The following is a 14,279-nucleotide window of genomic DNA, read 5'->3' as shown; positions in this document are numbered from 1 at the left end:
CTGTAATTACTTTGAAGAGTGGAAACTATATAATACCAGCATTGGAAGTTGTTTTCAGATCCTTTTGTAAATTTAAAGTAGCATTACGAAACTATACAAATACAAGCAATATTAACAGCAAAATATACCGTATTATCAAGATTATGCAGAATGTCCCATTTTAGAACGTTGAATTACATAAATGATGTCTAACTGCATTATTACTGATGCATTTATATATAATCAGCATTTTACTTAGCATATTACTTTATGGTACTGGGTAGTTTAATATATAAAAATGCATCATTGTTTATAAGAGGATTTGTCTGTAAACCTTTATCAGCACAGATAAAGCTCAGAATTGTTCTGGTGCCAATTGTAAGTGCAGTATTTGAGTCATTTACATTACACTATTTACTGCTTCAATACTAAATAGCAAATACTTGAACAACTTTGATTTAAAAAAAAGGGCTTGTTAAAAAGTTTCTCACTATTACAAAAACAATTTCAAAATGTTTTTGTTTTTTTATTGGTCAAAATGGCAGCACAGTAAAATTATTAACATTCTCAATTTCTCATTACATACAAGAGCCCGACAATTTGGTTAAATCCAAAGATTCCCAAAATAAAACATTTATTGATGACGGATGGAAGATTCTGTACATGGGAATGATTCCTACATGACTGAGCTGCATGATGTTGTTACATCAGTAGTAAAGGTGACATTTATCCAACCTTGTGCTTCCTTTTTTGACTTACACAGGGATCCAAAAGTAGCCATGACATATTTAAAATCACATAACAATTTAAAAAATAAAGCTGCATAATTATAGTTATTTTTTTAACTTAGTCCTTTTAACAAAATAATTCAACATTCATGCAAAAATGATGTACCTGGACATGGTCAAAGATAATACAGCATGTAATGACATATCGAAGTTGTATTCCTACTTGAATTGTCTTTCCTCTTTCAACGGATACAATGGATTCAGTCGCTGTAGTCAAACAATGAACTGTCTAACTGTTCATAAAAATGAAATGATGCCATCAATGTGACCAAGTATATCAACATACAGGACATAAAATACATTAAAAAAAAACTGGTCAAGGCACTGTGGCTCTGAGGCAGCACTGTGTTCTAAGGAAAGACTCACTGATATGACAGTTAATAATTCACTCTTGATAACTGAGCACAGAAAGACTTACTAGAGTGACTGAGCCAGTAATTAAGAGTTACTGCATTTTGAACAGGTGAGGGATGGTGGTCAGGAACATAAACTTAGACAGATAATGTGTGAAACAAACCCATGTTACGGTCCAAGTGGTCAAAATGAAGGAAGAGAAGAGTCACTTTTTGTGTCTGTTCTGTCAGGTCTCTCATTGTTTTTTTCCCATCCCTTGGCTGATATGTTGTAGCCACTCCATCAACATCTGAAAGGTTGGTCGAGCAGCAGGATCCAGGTTCCAGCACTGTTTCATGATGTTATACACCACTTCAGGACAGCCATCTGGACAATCCATCTTGTATCCCTTCTCCACTCGAGGCACGACGTCTTTTAATGGCTAGAGAATGGATGAGAGTTGTTGGTAGAAAGAGAATGCATTAAAGAATATATACAGTACTTTTTCATCAATATTTGAATTTTTGTCTTTTTTAAAAATAACCCATTACTTAATTCTATGTATTGTACAATTTAAGCAGATAAATCATACATTCTCAAGTATTACTGCAATAGATATAATAGTCTAGACAATCTATCTGTATTTCTCTTTCCAAAAAGATACTGATACTTACAATTCTTGGGTAAGGCACTCGGCCAAAAGAGTAAATCTCCCAAAGCAAAATACCGTAGCTCCAAACGTCTGATTTGGTGGAAAATTTCTACGGATTAAGAGAAAAACATACAGGTAGAAGTTTATTTCCAGCACACTACTCGACATGGTAGAAGTCCTTGCAAACAACAGTGTACCTTTTCTCTCAGGGCCTCTGGTGATGTCCACTTTACAGGCAGTTTAGCGGTATCCTGAGTAGAGGAGGCCTCCTTGGTCAGACCAAAGTCACTGACTTTGGCCTTGTTGTCTTCTGACACAAGAACGTTGCGGGCTGCTAAGTCTCGGTGGACAAAGTTATTGGCCTCCAGGTACGCCATAGCTTCACATACGTCTCTGTAAAAGAACGAGAAAAGAAAGTTAAAAATCTTAAGGGAATCTCTCTTTAAACTCTTAATTCTTCGGGTCAAAAACATGCAGTACAAATGTCCTAGTGATCCAACAGAACATGGGCAATCTTACAGGGTATACTGTGGATGGTTTTGTGTGTCTCAACTACAATGCGTTTACCCATAAGACCTGACAAACAGGCTTAATGCATCTCCAACTTTGCAAATTCGCAATGCTGATTTGTTCTGTTACTGTTTGCGGCCTTTTACAGTTCATAACCATCACCGATTGCCAATATGTGGAATTGCATGAAACTGAGAGATACTGTAGCTGTTTGTGTATGTTTGGTCCATTTTTAAGACAGACCTACAGTATGTGCAAGTTTAATTTACAAACACATTAAGTATATGGACACACAAAACTCCACAGTCTACCTTTAATACATAATAAATACAGATACTGTATTAAAAGACAACTGCAGTCATACGCACAGTGTAAAATTAAGGAGAGCTTCTCCACCAAGTACTGTCCGGCCTCTCGAACGTAAGTAGTCAACCAAACACCCCTAAAGCAAACAAACAGACAAACATGTGACATCTTTACAACAGTACTCTGGGATGTTGACAAAATGATCCGACAGACAGTCTGCAACCTACCTTGGCCATGTACTCAGTAACTATAAACAGACTCCCATTCTCCTCTACAATCACACCAAGAAGCTGCACCAGGTTATCGTGCCGTAGTTGCCTGAAGAAGGAGAGGAGCGCAGAGACATGTTATTTGGTTTACATGTTACTTGTTTATTCATGTTTATTAAAAAAAAAAAAAAGTTGTGTAATTTTCCTTACGTCATGACAGAAGCCTCTGCAATAAAGGCCTGTGCTGTAGCATCATTTTTTATGCACTTCACAGCTACTTTAGTCCCTCTATAGTCCCCAACCATAACATCTGGAATGAACACAAACAATGCGATCAGGGGAATTCCCATTTATTTGACACTGAGCTGAAAATAGACATACATGTAACAGGAATAACACATTAATGGTTACTTTGTAATATCTGGAAAGAATTTGAATACTAGCCCGTCCTGTTAAGATTCTTTTAACTTTTTAACATTTAGCTCGTTATTCGCTGGTACAACAGCAACAACAAAAACCTGCACTTAAACCATACAGGACATAAGGAAATATTTTTCATTGTTAAAAGTTATTGACTAAGTATGTAAGTTTTTACCTATACTTGTTTACAAGGTGTGCTTTTTAAAGTAAAATCAGTCATGTTCCATTTTTATTTACATGTTCGTAATACATATCTGTATTATTGCACACGTAATCAATAAAATAAAATGATGTCACTTGTACTATGCAGTGTAAACTTAAAGGTTTCTATGTGAACGTGAAGCTACTTACCACCAAACTCCCCTTTTCCAATAACCTGCTGCAACTTGAGGTCCTTTCTGCTCATCGACCAACCACCTGTTGGCCATTTAAAGAGGAAAAAGCTGAATCATTACAGGCTCCCAGGCTCACTTCTTAAAAGGCTACAATGATGTAGTTGCATAAATAATTGTAAAGGAAACAAACAAACTGAGACTTACTCCTGGAAAACTCATCCTGGGCAGCCACTGTCCCCTCCTCCAGCTTTGGCTTTATAAGTTTGGTGCACAGGCCATCGGCATCTTTGGTGTAGTGCTACAAACAAAGCACAACCAGAAGATAAACAAAAGCAACATGAAAACAAAGAGGAAACACCATGTTAAGGGCTCCCCAAAGGCTGTATATACCCTTATAAACAGTGGTATAGTGCAGGGTATACGCAGATATACGTACACCCACTTCTACATCCCTACTGTTTAAAACACAGGACATCAATGCTTTCCTGGATGGGCCGCTTTAAAAGAACACTGGGGGCATAAATGAAGAGTATACCCACTTCTCCAAGCAACAATACACTACTGCTTATAAAAGAGCCCTTGGAAACACTAAAACCACCTTCACAACATCATTGGCTAAATGATTGTCAGGGACCCTCCACCTGGACAGTGGCTGACGGGTACAACTATAGGTTGACATTTTTTTCCCTCTCCTCTGTATCTACTTCTGATTTTCTGCTGTTTTGTCAGCTTGTGAACTCTTCACCATACTAACTTCTCGGTTGTTCTGTTTCCTGTTGTACTCCCGTTATTCTGTGGGAAATGTAAGCATACAACTGTACCAACTGTCTGAACATTAACAGGGCTTCAATAAAAATATATATGACAAACAATACGAGCATTAAAGTTCAGAAGCAATACAATTCTGAGCAGTGCTTCAAAATGGCCGATAGAGGGGTGTATAGTCAAATTAGCAAAAGATATGATGGACGACTGACAAGGCTTTCTCTTAAATAGGTCATACTGAACTTTATTCCTCCTAATCGTCTATTTGACTCTGTAGAATAAATAGTAAGCTTCTATTTAAAATAAGCGTGTCACACAGGAAAAGAAGTTTGAGAGTAAAAGACTGGTATCTTTGAGGTACTGTGAACCTCTGCATACTGTTCACTCTTCCTCTTTGACACTTCCTGTTCATTTGTTCCAGGAACTGTATGTGGTCTATGTGGTAGCACAGACGCGGGCACTCTAAAACAGGAAAACGCAACACACATACAGTAGACGGCAGCTCTTTATAGCACCAGAGCAAACACTAGAAAACACCTTGTTGTATTTATAAATTTATGTAATACCTCAACCAGTTGCATGAGGTTTTCAAAGTACCCCTCGTTATCAATAGTGAGCTGGCCGTTGTGGTAGATGATGCGGTAGTGCTCCACCTTGCCATCACAGCTCACACACAGAGTGTAGTCGCCGGGGAAGTTTGTGCTCTCTCGCACCAAGAACAGGCCCGTTTCAGGAGGGTAAAGCAACCGCTCTGCTTGGTCCCGCGTTATCTTCCCGTGAAACCATCTGGAAGTGAAAGAACCAGAGAGTTAACGGTGCATCCTGTACAACTCTGTCACCCACACTAATCTCATTCACTGTTAATTAACAAGACCTGTATAGTATCGGCTTTCACACCAATCCAGTCACTTATTTTTTTTTGGTTTGGTTTTATTTTGCATTTTCATTTTACACGTGTTGTCTCTTTCCTGTTTTTATGTTGTAATGCACCAAAAATACTTCATATGTAAGAAGCACTATTATTACATATATATTTTACTTTTCCGTGACATTTGAACAAGGCCTCACATTTGGAAACTGGCTCATGTGCTCCCTGAGTGCAAAAAGGTGGCGACAGCAGTGACCTTTACATTATCTTCAAATGTTTCTGTTCTTGCTAGTTGTTCTATGTGCTGGATTGTCATTTTGAGAATGAATGTTTTCTACAGTTAACGTCAAAATTCAAAATGACTATAGATGTTGGTTTCATTGTAATATTTCACTGGTTTGTACTTATGAGATTCATGTTTCTAATTTTTTCTGTAGTTGTGTAGTCAATATTATTTATATATATATATATATGTTTTCTGTGGACTAATTTTGAATTCTATTGGATAAGTTGAGAGGAATTATAATATATATATATAATTTTATATAATATATAATATTAATATATAATATATTTTATATTTTAATAATAGATCCCCCCCCCACATAACACAAACACTGTTCTGTAGAGGAGGTATTGAGCGACGTATAGATTACAGTAATTTGCATATGTACTGTGACCAGTTTTATTATGAGCGGATCACAGAATATACAGTAAATTCATTTGCATATGGCTCCATGAAATTACATTTAAATATGACAAAGAACGCCTTGTTAGGTTGTTTTGACTGAAACAGAAGCAACTTCGCTCTGACTTGTAGGAAGAGGATTTTCCTTTCTGTTCTGTATTTATAGGCACAACACTGCCTCCACTCAGTGGCCCCCTAGATCCACTTTGCCGTTCAACTCTGACATTCATTACAGGCAATATTCACAATAATGACAAGTGGAAGTATTGAAAAATGATAAGATCAGTTCCTCAACTTGTGTTTGTTCTGTTAACATTATTTGTTAGTTTAGCTGAAAACTAGGTGTTTCTGTACCAGAGAATGGATGCTCGGCAACACTATGAACATACATACACATACCAGCTGAGGATTTATGGTCAATTATGGGTAGCTCATATATGGTAGTGTCCTAATGGCTATATTTTGTCCATTATGTTTTCTTTTACCTTTCTTTGAATTCCTTTGGACACTGGTTGTTAGTCTAAGTGGGTATGTCTACATTAAGCCATACATGTTATAGTTTTGTGATCAAGAGCTCTATAAATAAACCATTGTCATTCATACACGAGCACATGCATGCACACTGAAACCCATCATGTGGTCGAACAGGGAGATTTTTGAGATTACTTGAAATTGAGATAGAAAAGAAACAACAGGAAATTGCTCACAAAAAGCTGAGCTGGAAACAGACACAAGTGCACTGCAATTACAACACAGCCCGACCCAACTGTGGTCTCCATTCACATAAGTACAGCGACACTGCCTCAACAAATAGGCTATCTGCCTACAGCAACCACAGAGCCATAGGAAGAGGGCACAGTCGAGCTATTTTAGCCATTGCTGCAGACAAAACATAAAGCTGGTAGGGGGGGCAAACGTTGAGATATAGACAGCAGATACATAAACCTAATCCTGTTTTAAAGTGAAAGGTTAACAGCATCAGAACTAATTAAAGCACGATAACTGTATACTCACGGCATTAGACTCAGCTTGCCTCCAGATTTCACACCTTCCCTTTTCTGAACATAGTTGGCTGGAATTGTTCCCTCGCGACCTGCAGAATTTTTTGCTTTGTACCAGTTTGGATCCTGCAACAGAAAATGACAGAAATTGTGAAACTGTTTTGTATCAGTCACAGTATCATCACATACTGCACCACAAGTCAGACTCCATCTTCATAGGAACATAAACTAGGCCAGAAATGTAGCTTATGAAACGTTACCTTTGTGACGACAATAATAGTCAACACATCCCCTTTGTTAAAAGGCAGGTCCTGTTCTGATGTGCCTTTGAAGTTGTACCTGGCCACACACTCTGTGCCCTGTGGCCATGGAGTCTATGGGAACATGGGCAGATCACTAATCAGTGAACAGATTAACAAATTACTCATCAGACATGTCTCGTTGGAGTTTAAACGTGCACCACTGTTTGTACTCCAGAGGGTTATCTTACCTGGACCTCTGTCATGGTGAGGCGGTTAAATCCTCTCACAGATGTTTTCTGGCTGCTATCATTAGAGCTGGTAAACACACACACACCTACAGTACCTATGAGGAGAAAGAGAATTTAGTCAGTACTGACGCCCCCGCTTCTGTGATATTCACTTCACCACAAATACATTCTGGACAGAAGACTGTGGATTCGTGGTTTTGCTGTGCAGGGGCACATGAGAATTCTTAGTGAACAAGTCAGCTATTATCAGAACGCACTACAGTAGCATCGGATCAGACAGTGTCAGTAAAAATAACTTGCTAATACAGAAAGCAGAACTAACAAGTCTTCTTTTTTTAAATCACACTTTCACAACTGGGGCAGAATGTTTCCATGACGCAGGGTAATACTAAGTACATGAAGTTTCAACTTGTTGATGGACAAATAAGACAAATTAAAAACTCAGAAATATATTACGACAGATATTTTGGACACTAATATTCTACTCTGATGAATAAAAAGCATAAACCTTTGCACTTTGTATTCTATATGGTAACCCGGTTCGCGTTGACCAAAAATGGACACACACTGGTTTTTCCAGCTAAACCCCAATGACTGGGCCTTGTATGAATTAAGATAGCTCTCCTCAATGCTGGAATGCAAACTTGTGGTGAGATCTGACCAGGCCTGAGGGACTCATCCAGCCCAGCATTTCTTTACATCAATAAAGCAGCCACTGTGACTGTAGCCTTAGCCGTGAGTCACTCTGGGCAGTGTTTCCATGATACACGCACAACAAATTAGAGCAGAGGTGTTACAGTGAAATGATGGGCTATGGATTAAGTCATGCTCAATATCCTCCCCTCGCTCTCCTCTCCTCAAAACCCCATTTCCCCTCTTCCTGTACCAGTTCCCATGGACTGACACATGGGAACTGATACAAGAAGAAGAGAAGTAGCGGGGCCCAATGGTCAGAGCTCAGGGAAAATCCTGGCTCCAATAGATCTGTCACTTTACATGAGGTCACATCCTCTGACACGTCCATTACTACGACATCGACTTCCTGTATGAGAGCACAGATTTAGAATACTCCAACATTAGGGTGGGGTTTTTAGAAAGATGAATGATACAATAGATACTTTGCTGGTATCACTCTCCAAACTCTTCCTTTTAAAAGCATATTTCTTTCCTACGAAAACATAATCTGACATGGCACACATTTAGAAAAAAACACAGACACCAAATGGGAGAATAAAAACTCTCATGCGTCCCAGAGAGGACTGTCATCACTCAGTATGATGAGGATGTGGTGGATGTCGTCCCCAATGGAGTACTGCAGCTGTCTTTCTGTATCGGGGGACAGAACTATCCAGACACATTTCCCACGCCCATCAAGCCAGCAAGGACACCCCTACTTTGCCTCTGCTCATCTCAGCCCATTCTTTCTATATTACACATCTAGAGGAAGAAATAATGTAACCCATTCTGAAGAAAACCACGCCAACCCCAGGTGACCCCTAATCAGAGGTGTAACGGTCATGCGTCATAAGTAGTTCAACAAAAGTGCCTTTCACTTCTCAAACTGCCTCAACTAAACATATTGTAAGAGGCCTGGAAGTCTAAACGTTCTCAGTTTTTCACAAGAAAAAAGGGAAATATTAGAGAAAAGTAAGAAGAAAGTATAAACATGAAGTAGTAGAAAAACATATTTTTGCATTCTGTCCGATCTCTTGAATCAGCTCAGATGCTTCTTACAACCCCTCCCAAGCTGGAAACCACTGTACTAGATAAAAAGCAGCGGTGGAAACGTGCATTTACTCAAGTACAATTCTGACTTATTTGTGCTCTACTTTATTTAGTATTATTTAAATGTTATGCTACTTTATACTTTTTACTTACTACCATGTAAAATCAATGCAGTGTTAAACGGTAGGTTAAACCACCCAAAAGAATAAAAATCGAGTAAAATTAGCTCTACGGCAGCCAGCTACAACATAAAAATACAGCGTACATGTTACTTAATCAATAATAATATAATAGTATAACATGTAATAATGTAACAACGACAGAGCCTATTTCATCTGCATGGTGAGTACTTTTATACTTTAAGTACACTTTCTTGATAATACTTATGAATGAATGAATGAATGAATTTTACTTGTAACTGAGTATTTTTAAATTGTGGTATTGCTTTTATGTAATACTTCCACTACTGATAAAAAATCAGAGGGAGAGGACCACAAAAGTTTACCAAGACCAGTGTCTGGTTAAGACATTTCACTCTGGATCAAAAATGTCAACCTCCTAGTGGCACTAGAAGTTGGGTCAGGGGATCACCAAGGTCAGTAGGATTCATCCCTTGCGGACCATGAATGTCTGTACAAAATGTAATGGCTTTTTCAGTCTGGACCATGGTGGTGGGTCGACTAGGGCTGTGTATTGCTAAGAATGTAGCGATGTGATACCTATCACAATACAGGCGTTACGATTCAATATATTACGATATATTGCAATTTAAATAAACACGTTTAAGAAAAACTGTCATAGCACAAAGAACACACCACCATATATATACAATCAGAGTACAAAAAGCAATCATAGCAATGGGATCTGCATTTGTACTTATCAATGCTGCTATCTAGCAGTTGGGGGTATAAATAACATAACTGATACTGTGTTTTTGAGAATTAATACAATAACACAAAATAAAATATCCTGAAACAATATTTGTTTTAAACCCTATACCTAAGGCCACATTGCGACGGTGGCTAAAAACCCTCATCTAATGTAAGTCGGAATTCCGATCTTTAACTAAAATCCCAGTATGAGTTATAACTTGAAGGAGGAAGTCATGCTCATGATGTTCTGAAAATAGCAAAGCTATCCGAGTTTATTGATTGCAAAAGAATATGTCTGGGCAAAGTCTTGTGAGGGAGCAAAGTGATCTCACTGAGTGAGGAATGGATGAACGGGGCCAAGGCCGACACACAACAGCACTTTTTAATTCATCTCTTTTGGGACAGTGAATGCATCTCAGCAGCAGGCCACCAACAGCTGATTGAATGGGACAGAACTCAGTCTGTCATGGTGTCACATTGCCATTTCCAGAGAGCTCTACATGGAACCACAGCTTGCTCATTTCAGCAAGCGGACAAGGCTGTCATTGTGACTCGGTCAAGTTTCTACTGACTCCTGGGCTTGAGAAGTCAATCATCATCAGTCTGTCCGGCCAGTAGCTTTAAGGGCAGCAATGCTGCAGGTCCGGAGACATGACTTGTATTTCACATTTTATTCAGCGAGTACAATCAACTTGTGTCTACTGCTCTGTTATCATCGTAATTCTGCTTTACTTATTCATAGAAAAAGAAAACCTCACAATTCCCCCAACACGCCATGACAGAGCAACTGAAGCAAATCATTAGTATATCCGATTGAGAGATGTTGTTTATGACCCGAGAAGCAATGCATGACATGAGGTTCTAAAAGCAAAAAGAAGCCATCAAACTCAGTGAGAGACTGAAACCAAATATTTAACAAGTAACTAATAAATAGAGGTGGAATCTCTTTAAATAACTCATATAGCTATACAGTCCAATTTTGCGTATTCCTGGCACCCACAACAATCGTACTGTTCAAACCGGTTGACCAACATTTGAGTCTTGTCTTATGCAAGTCAGTCATGGCCTGAACTGTACAAATCAGTGGTAGCCTGACTGCACAAAGCAAGACAGGACAGGAATGTAGGAATATCTTCTTCGGCCTTGTTTAAATCTGCCACTCCCTCATCTATCTGCAGACAAAACCTGAGGTGAACAAGAAAATGCTGATCATGTGGTTGTTGCAAAAGCTGTTGTGATATTAAGGTGCTGTAAATAGATTTGCAAATGTGTCACTCATTAACATAATTATGCACAGGTACTTACAGTACATTACTTTAATATTTCCATTTTTCACTACTTTGTAATTTTACTCCACTACATTTAAATGGCAAATATTTTACTTTTTACTCCACTATATGTAACATTTTACATTAAAAAAATAAAACTTAATTAAATTAAATTAATTGTTAAAGAATAAATCAAATTCTTTTTGGCTTGTGACTCCTTACAATGAAGCAGTATCTTCTTAGGGCTTATGGTCAGATTTCAGATGTCTATGAGTTGTTTCATTCTCCCACAAAGATCATAGAAAAGACCAAACAATTAATAAGAATTTGTGTATCAGTTTTTTTTTCCATCCCCCATGCTGCACTAATCACCTCGCAACCCCTCACATTTATCTTGTGACTTTTCAAAGGGGCCTGACCCAATAGTCAGTCTAAACTAGCACGACCTCCACAAGCTACACAGTAAAATGCTGCTTAGAGTAATATTGTAATATTTAATAATATCGGTTTCAGGGGCCATTTATCTATGTAACAAGTACTTTTACTTTTGATATTTTAGTGTTATCTGTATTTTGCTGATAATACTTTTGTGCTTTTACCTAAGTACAATTTTGAATGCAGAGCTTTTATTTGTATATAAGTATTTTTACATGAATGTATTTGTACCTTTACTTTACTAAAGGATCTGAATCCTTCTTCCACAACTGGTAGTAAGACCTTCCCAATGAGCATCATGTCTGTGCAGCCATGTGCATCCCTCTTCTATGTGCAGCAGGAGGCCCTGGGTAATCTGCCCCTCATCCTGACCCTCCAGCCTGAGGATGCTCTGCGGCTGCTTTGATGCCACTGCCCTGTTATCATCACCATTACAGCAGCAGGGTGGCAGGGCCAAGTGCAGACAGAAGGAAACAATGATTTCTGTCCATATCCACTGAGCTTTTATCTGGCAGGTACACACAGACCAACACACCGAGTGGTGAGAAACGAGATAACGCACAGAAATATAGAAGAGCACATGCCAACAGTTCACCCAGCCGGGTCTGACGTGCTACAGATGTTCTTGAGGAGCCTCAGAGGAGGAAATCACCTCTGCCTCTGGGACAACAGCTGGATTCTGGTGGAGCAGCGCTGCTCAGTGAAACAACTGTTTGTAGGATGTAAGAGAGGAAGTAGAGTCCAGTGGTAGGCCCTGCAGTACAGGCCGTCATTGTATCACTTTAATGACTGTCAGTTTTGACTGTGAGCCTCTGTAATACAAGGCATGAAAGCAAATGGCAGTTTATCATAAATAAACACAAAACGTAATAATAAAAACAAGGTTGTTTCAGAGTAACAGGAAGAGGACAAATCAATGATTGCTAGTTGGGGAAATTCCCCTTAATTTGATATCCAGAAATTAGTGCACTTTGCATTTTACTATCCAAAGTTCAAACAGAACAATGGCGGTCTTGACACTCACGACACTTTGGGTAACTTATCATTTTACAAAGCAGACTCATTGAAAATACCATGCAAGGCAATGTTGCCTTCCCTGAGCAAGTGGACGGACACTTCCGTGCTGTGCACACCATGCAGTGCAAGGCTGCTCTGCTGATGCAGCCGTGCAGAACACATTACAGGGTAGCAGCTATGCTTTGCTGTGGTTTCATGAGCTCTCTTCATCTCGTTTCACCAGTTCGATCCTTCTTTACAGTTTTGTCACACTCTAAGAAGAAGAATCCTCTCCTCTCCAGGCTCTCAGGCTGTTGCAGCATCAGACTGGCTTCAGTCCTTTTTTTACTAAGGTGCTGACCTTTGAGGGAATTCCTGTCTCAGCCAGAGCGACATCACCCTGAAACAGACCCGAGAGGTCCCCAGTTCCTCTCTCCGACAAATTCTGCTTGTAGTGAACTTTTTGTTTTCTGTTTGGCACTTGCTATGAAATGCATTGGGGGCTTTTCAAATAAAAAAAAAAGTGATTAATTGTTTCCTATGGATGACTGGCTGATGAGGGGGAAAAAAGCAAAAATCTAACTGCGTGTCATTGCCATTTAATAATCACCCTTTGAGAGTCACACATTTCCGCAAATTGCAGCCAGCCTTCAAAAATAACGACTCAAAGAGCCAAGACTCTGACAGGTTGGATGCATGCTCACCATCTTGAGTCAGCAAAGTATGATGACCATTTACCTATCCATATTATCTACCAGGTTGTGAAAGACAGCTGCATGATGCAACCGCTGCACCCCAGGAGTCAGAGGAAATGCAGAAATTTGGAGGCGGAGGATGTTAAAAAGGTTAAGTCTGTCTCGAAAGCACACAGTTATCAAGTCTATTTTTGTTTTACTGTAAAGCACTTTGAGCTGCGTGCATTACATAAATGGAAATAGGGCTGTAGATAAAAGCTTTATTGTGTAGCCCAATGCTCTCTGATAAGCAACATGATCAGAGCTGTCAGTGTTACATTAATGTAAGTGCACCAGCTGATAGGCCCTACAGCTCATTAGCTTTACTCTAGAAAACATATATAACACAACATAACAACAACCAAAGGCTGCGGGCTCACAATAAAACTCTTACCTGTTTGCAGGCAGAAAACGAGACAATAAAACAGGTGATTCGGCTACTTCCCGACGTCCTTTTTCATCTGAGCGACAGCGGACAAAAAAACTCCCATTCACGAAATAAACAACCGACAGTTGAGGTTAAAAACGCATCAATGAGGAAGTGACTTCTCTCTCAGGTGACACGAAACTTCAGCAGTCCAAAAGTAGCTCAATAAAACCAGCCGAGACTGCTGCCTGTGCGTCTCCTGTCAACATCCTTTGAGAAAAACAATAAATAAAATCAGCCTTATGTGATGATAAAAATAAAAAAAATGTACTTTTTCTACAAACTTATCACTGCGGGCTCGACGGAAAGAGAGAAGTGAGTCAGGGAAAAGAAAACAACCCGGCAGAAGTCAACTGGATAGAAAAGTGCAGCGTTTAAAATAACTGCTAACTAATTTGCGTCTCCTTCACACTGCCCCACTCCTTTACTCCGTCACAAACATTCAAGTTTCTTTTGCCCCACCTTGATTTCTCACTGC

At 39.1% G+C, this 14,279-nt stretch overlaps 1 protein-coding gene across 1 annotated transcript; it reads right to left on the bottom strand.

Annotated features, from left to right (window-relative positions):
• Positions 1–492: 492 nt before the first annotated feature.
• On the bottom strand, positions 493–14,240 carry LOC127353659 (tyrosine-protein kinase CSK). Its single transcript, XM_051383099.1, has 13 exons — positions 13,769–14,240; positions 7,345–7,439; positions 7,115–7,228; positions 6,868–6,980; positions 4,864–5,083; positions 3,737–3,830; positions 3,549–3,614; positions 2,988–3,087; positions 2,796–2,886; positions 2,631–2,704; positions 1,950–2,145; positions 1,775–1,861; positions 493–1,542 (listed from the first exon to the last, which is right to left on the bottom strand). The coding sequence occupies exons 2-13, from the start codon at positions 7,357–7,359 to the stop codon at positions 1,357–1,359; spliced, it is 1,356 nt and encodes a 451-aa protein (XP_051239059.1). The 5' UTR covers positions 7,360–7,439; positions 13,769–14,240; the 3' UTR covers positions 493–1,356.
• Positions 14,241–14,279: the final 39 nt, after the last annotated feature.

This window comes from Dicentrarchus labrax, unplaced genomic scaffold, assembly GCF_905237075.1.
Source record: "Dicentrarchus labrax unplaced genomic scaffold, dlabrax2021, whole genome shotgun sequence".
NCBI lineage: Eukaryota > Metazoa > Chordata > Actinopteri > Moronidae > Dicentrarchus > Dicentrarchus labrax.
Note: the sequence above shows the minus strand (reverse complement) of the source record. Positions and strands in the feature narration are given on the sequence as shown.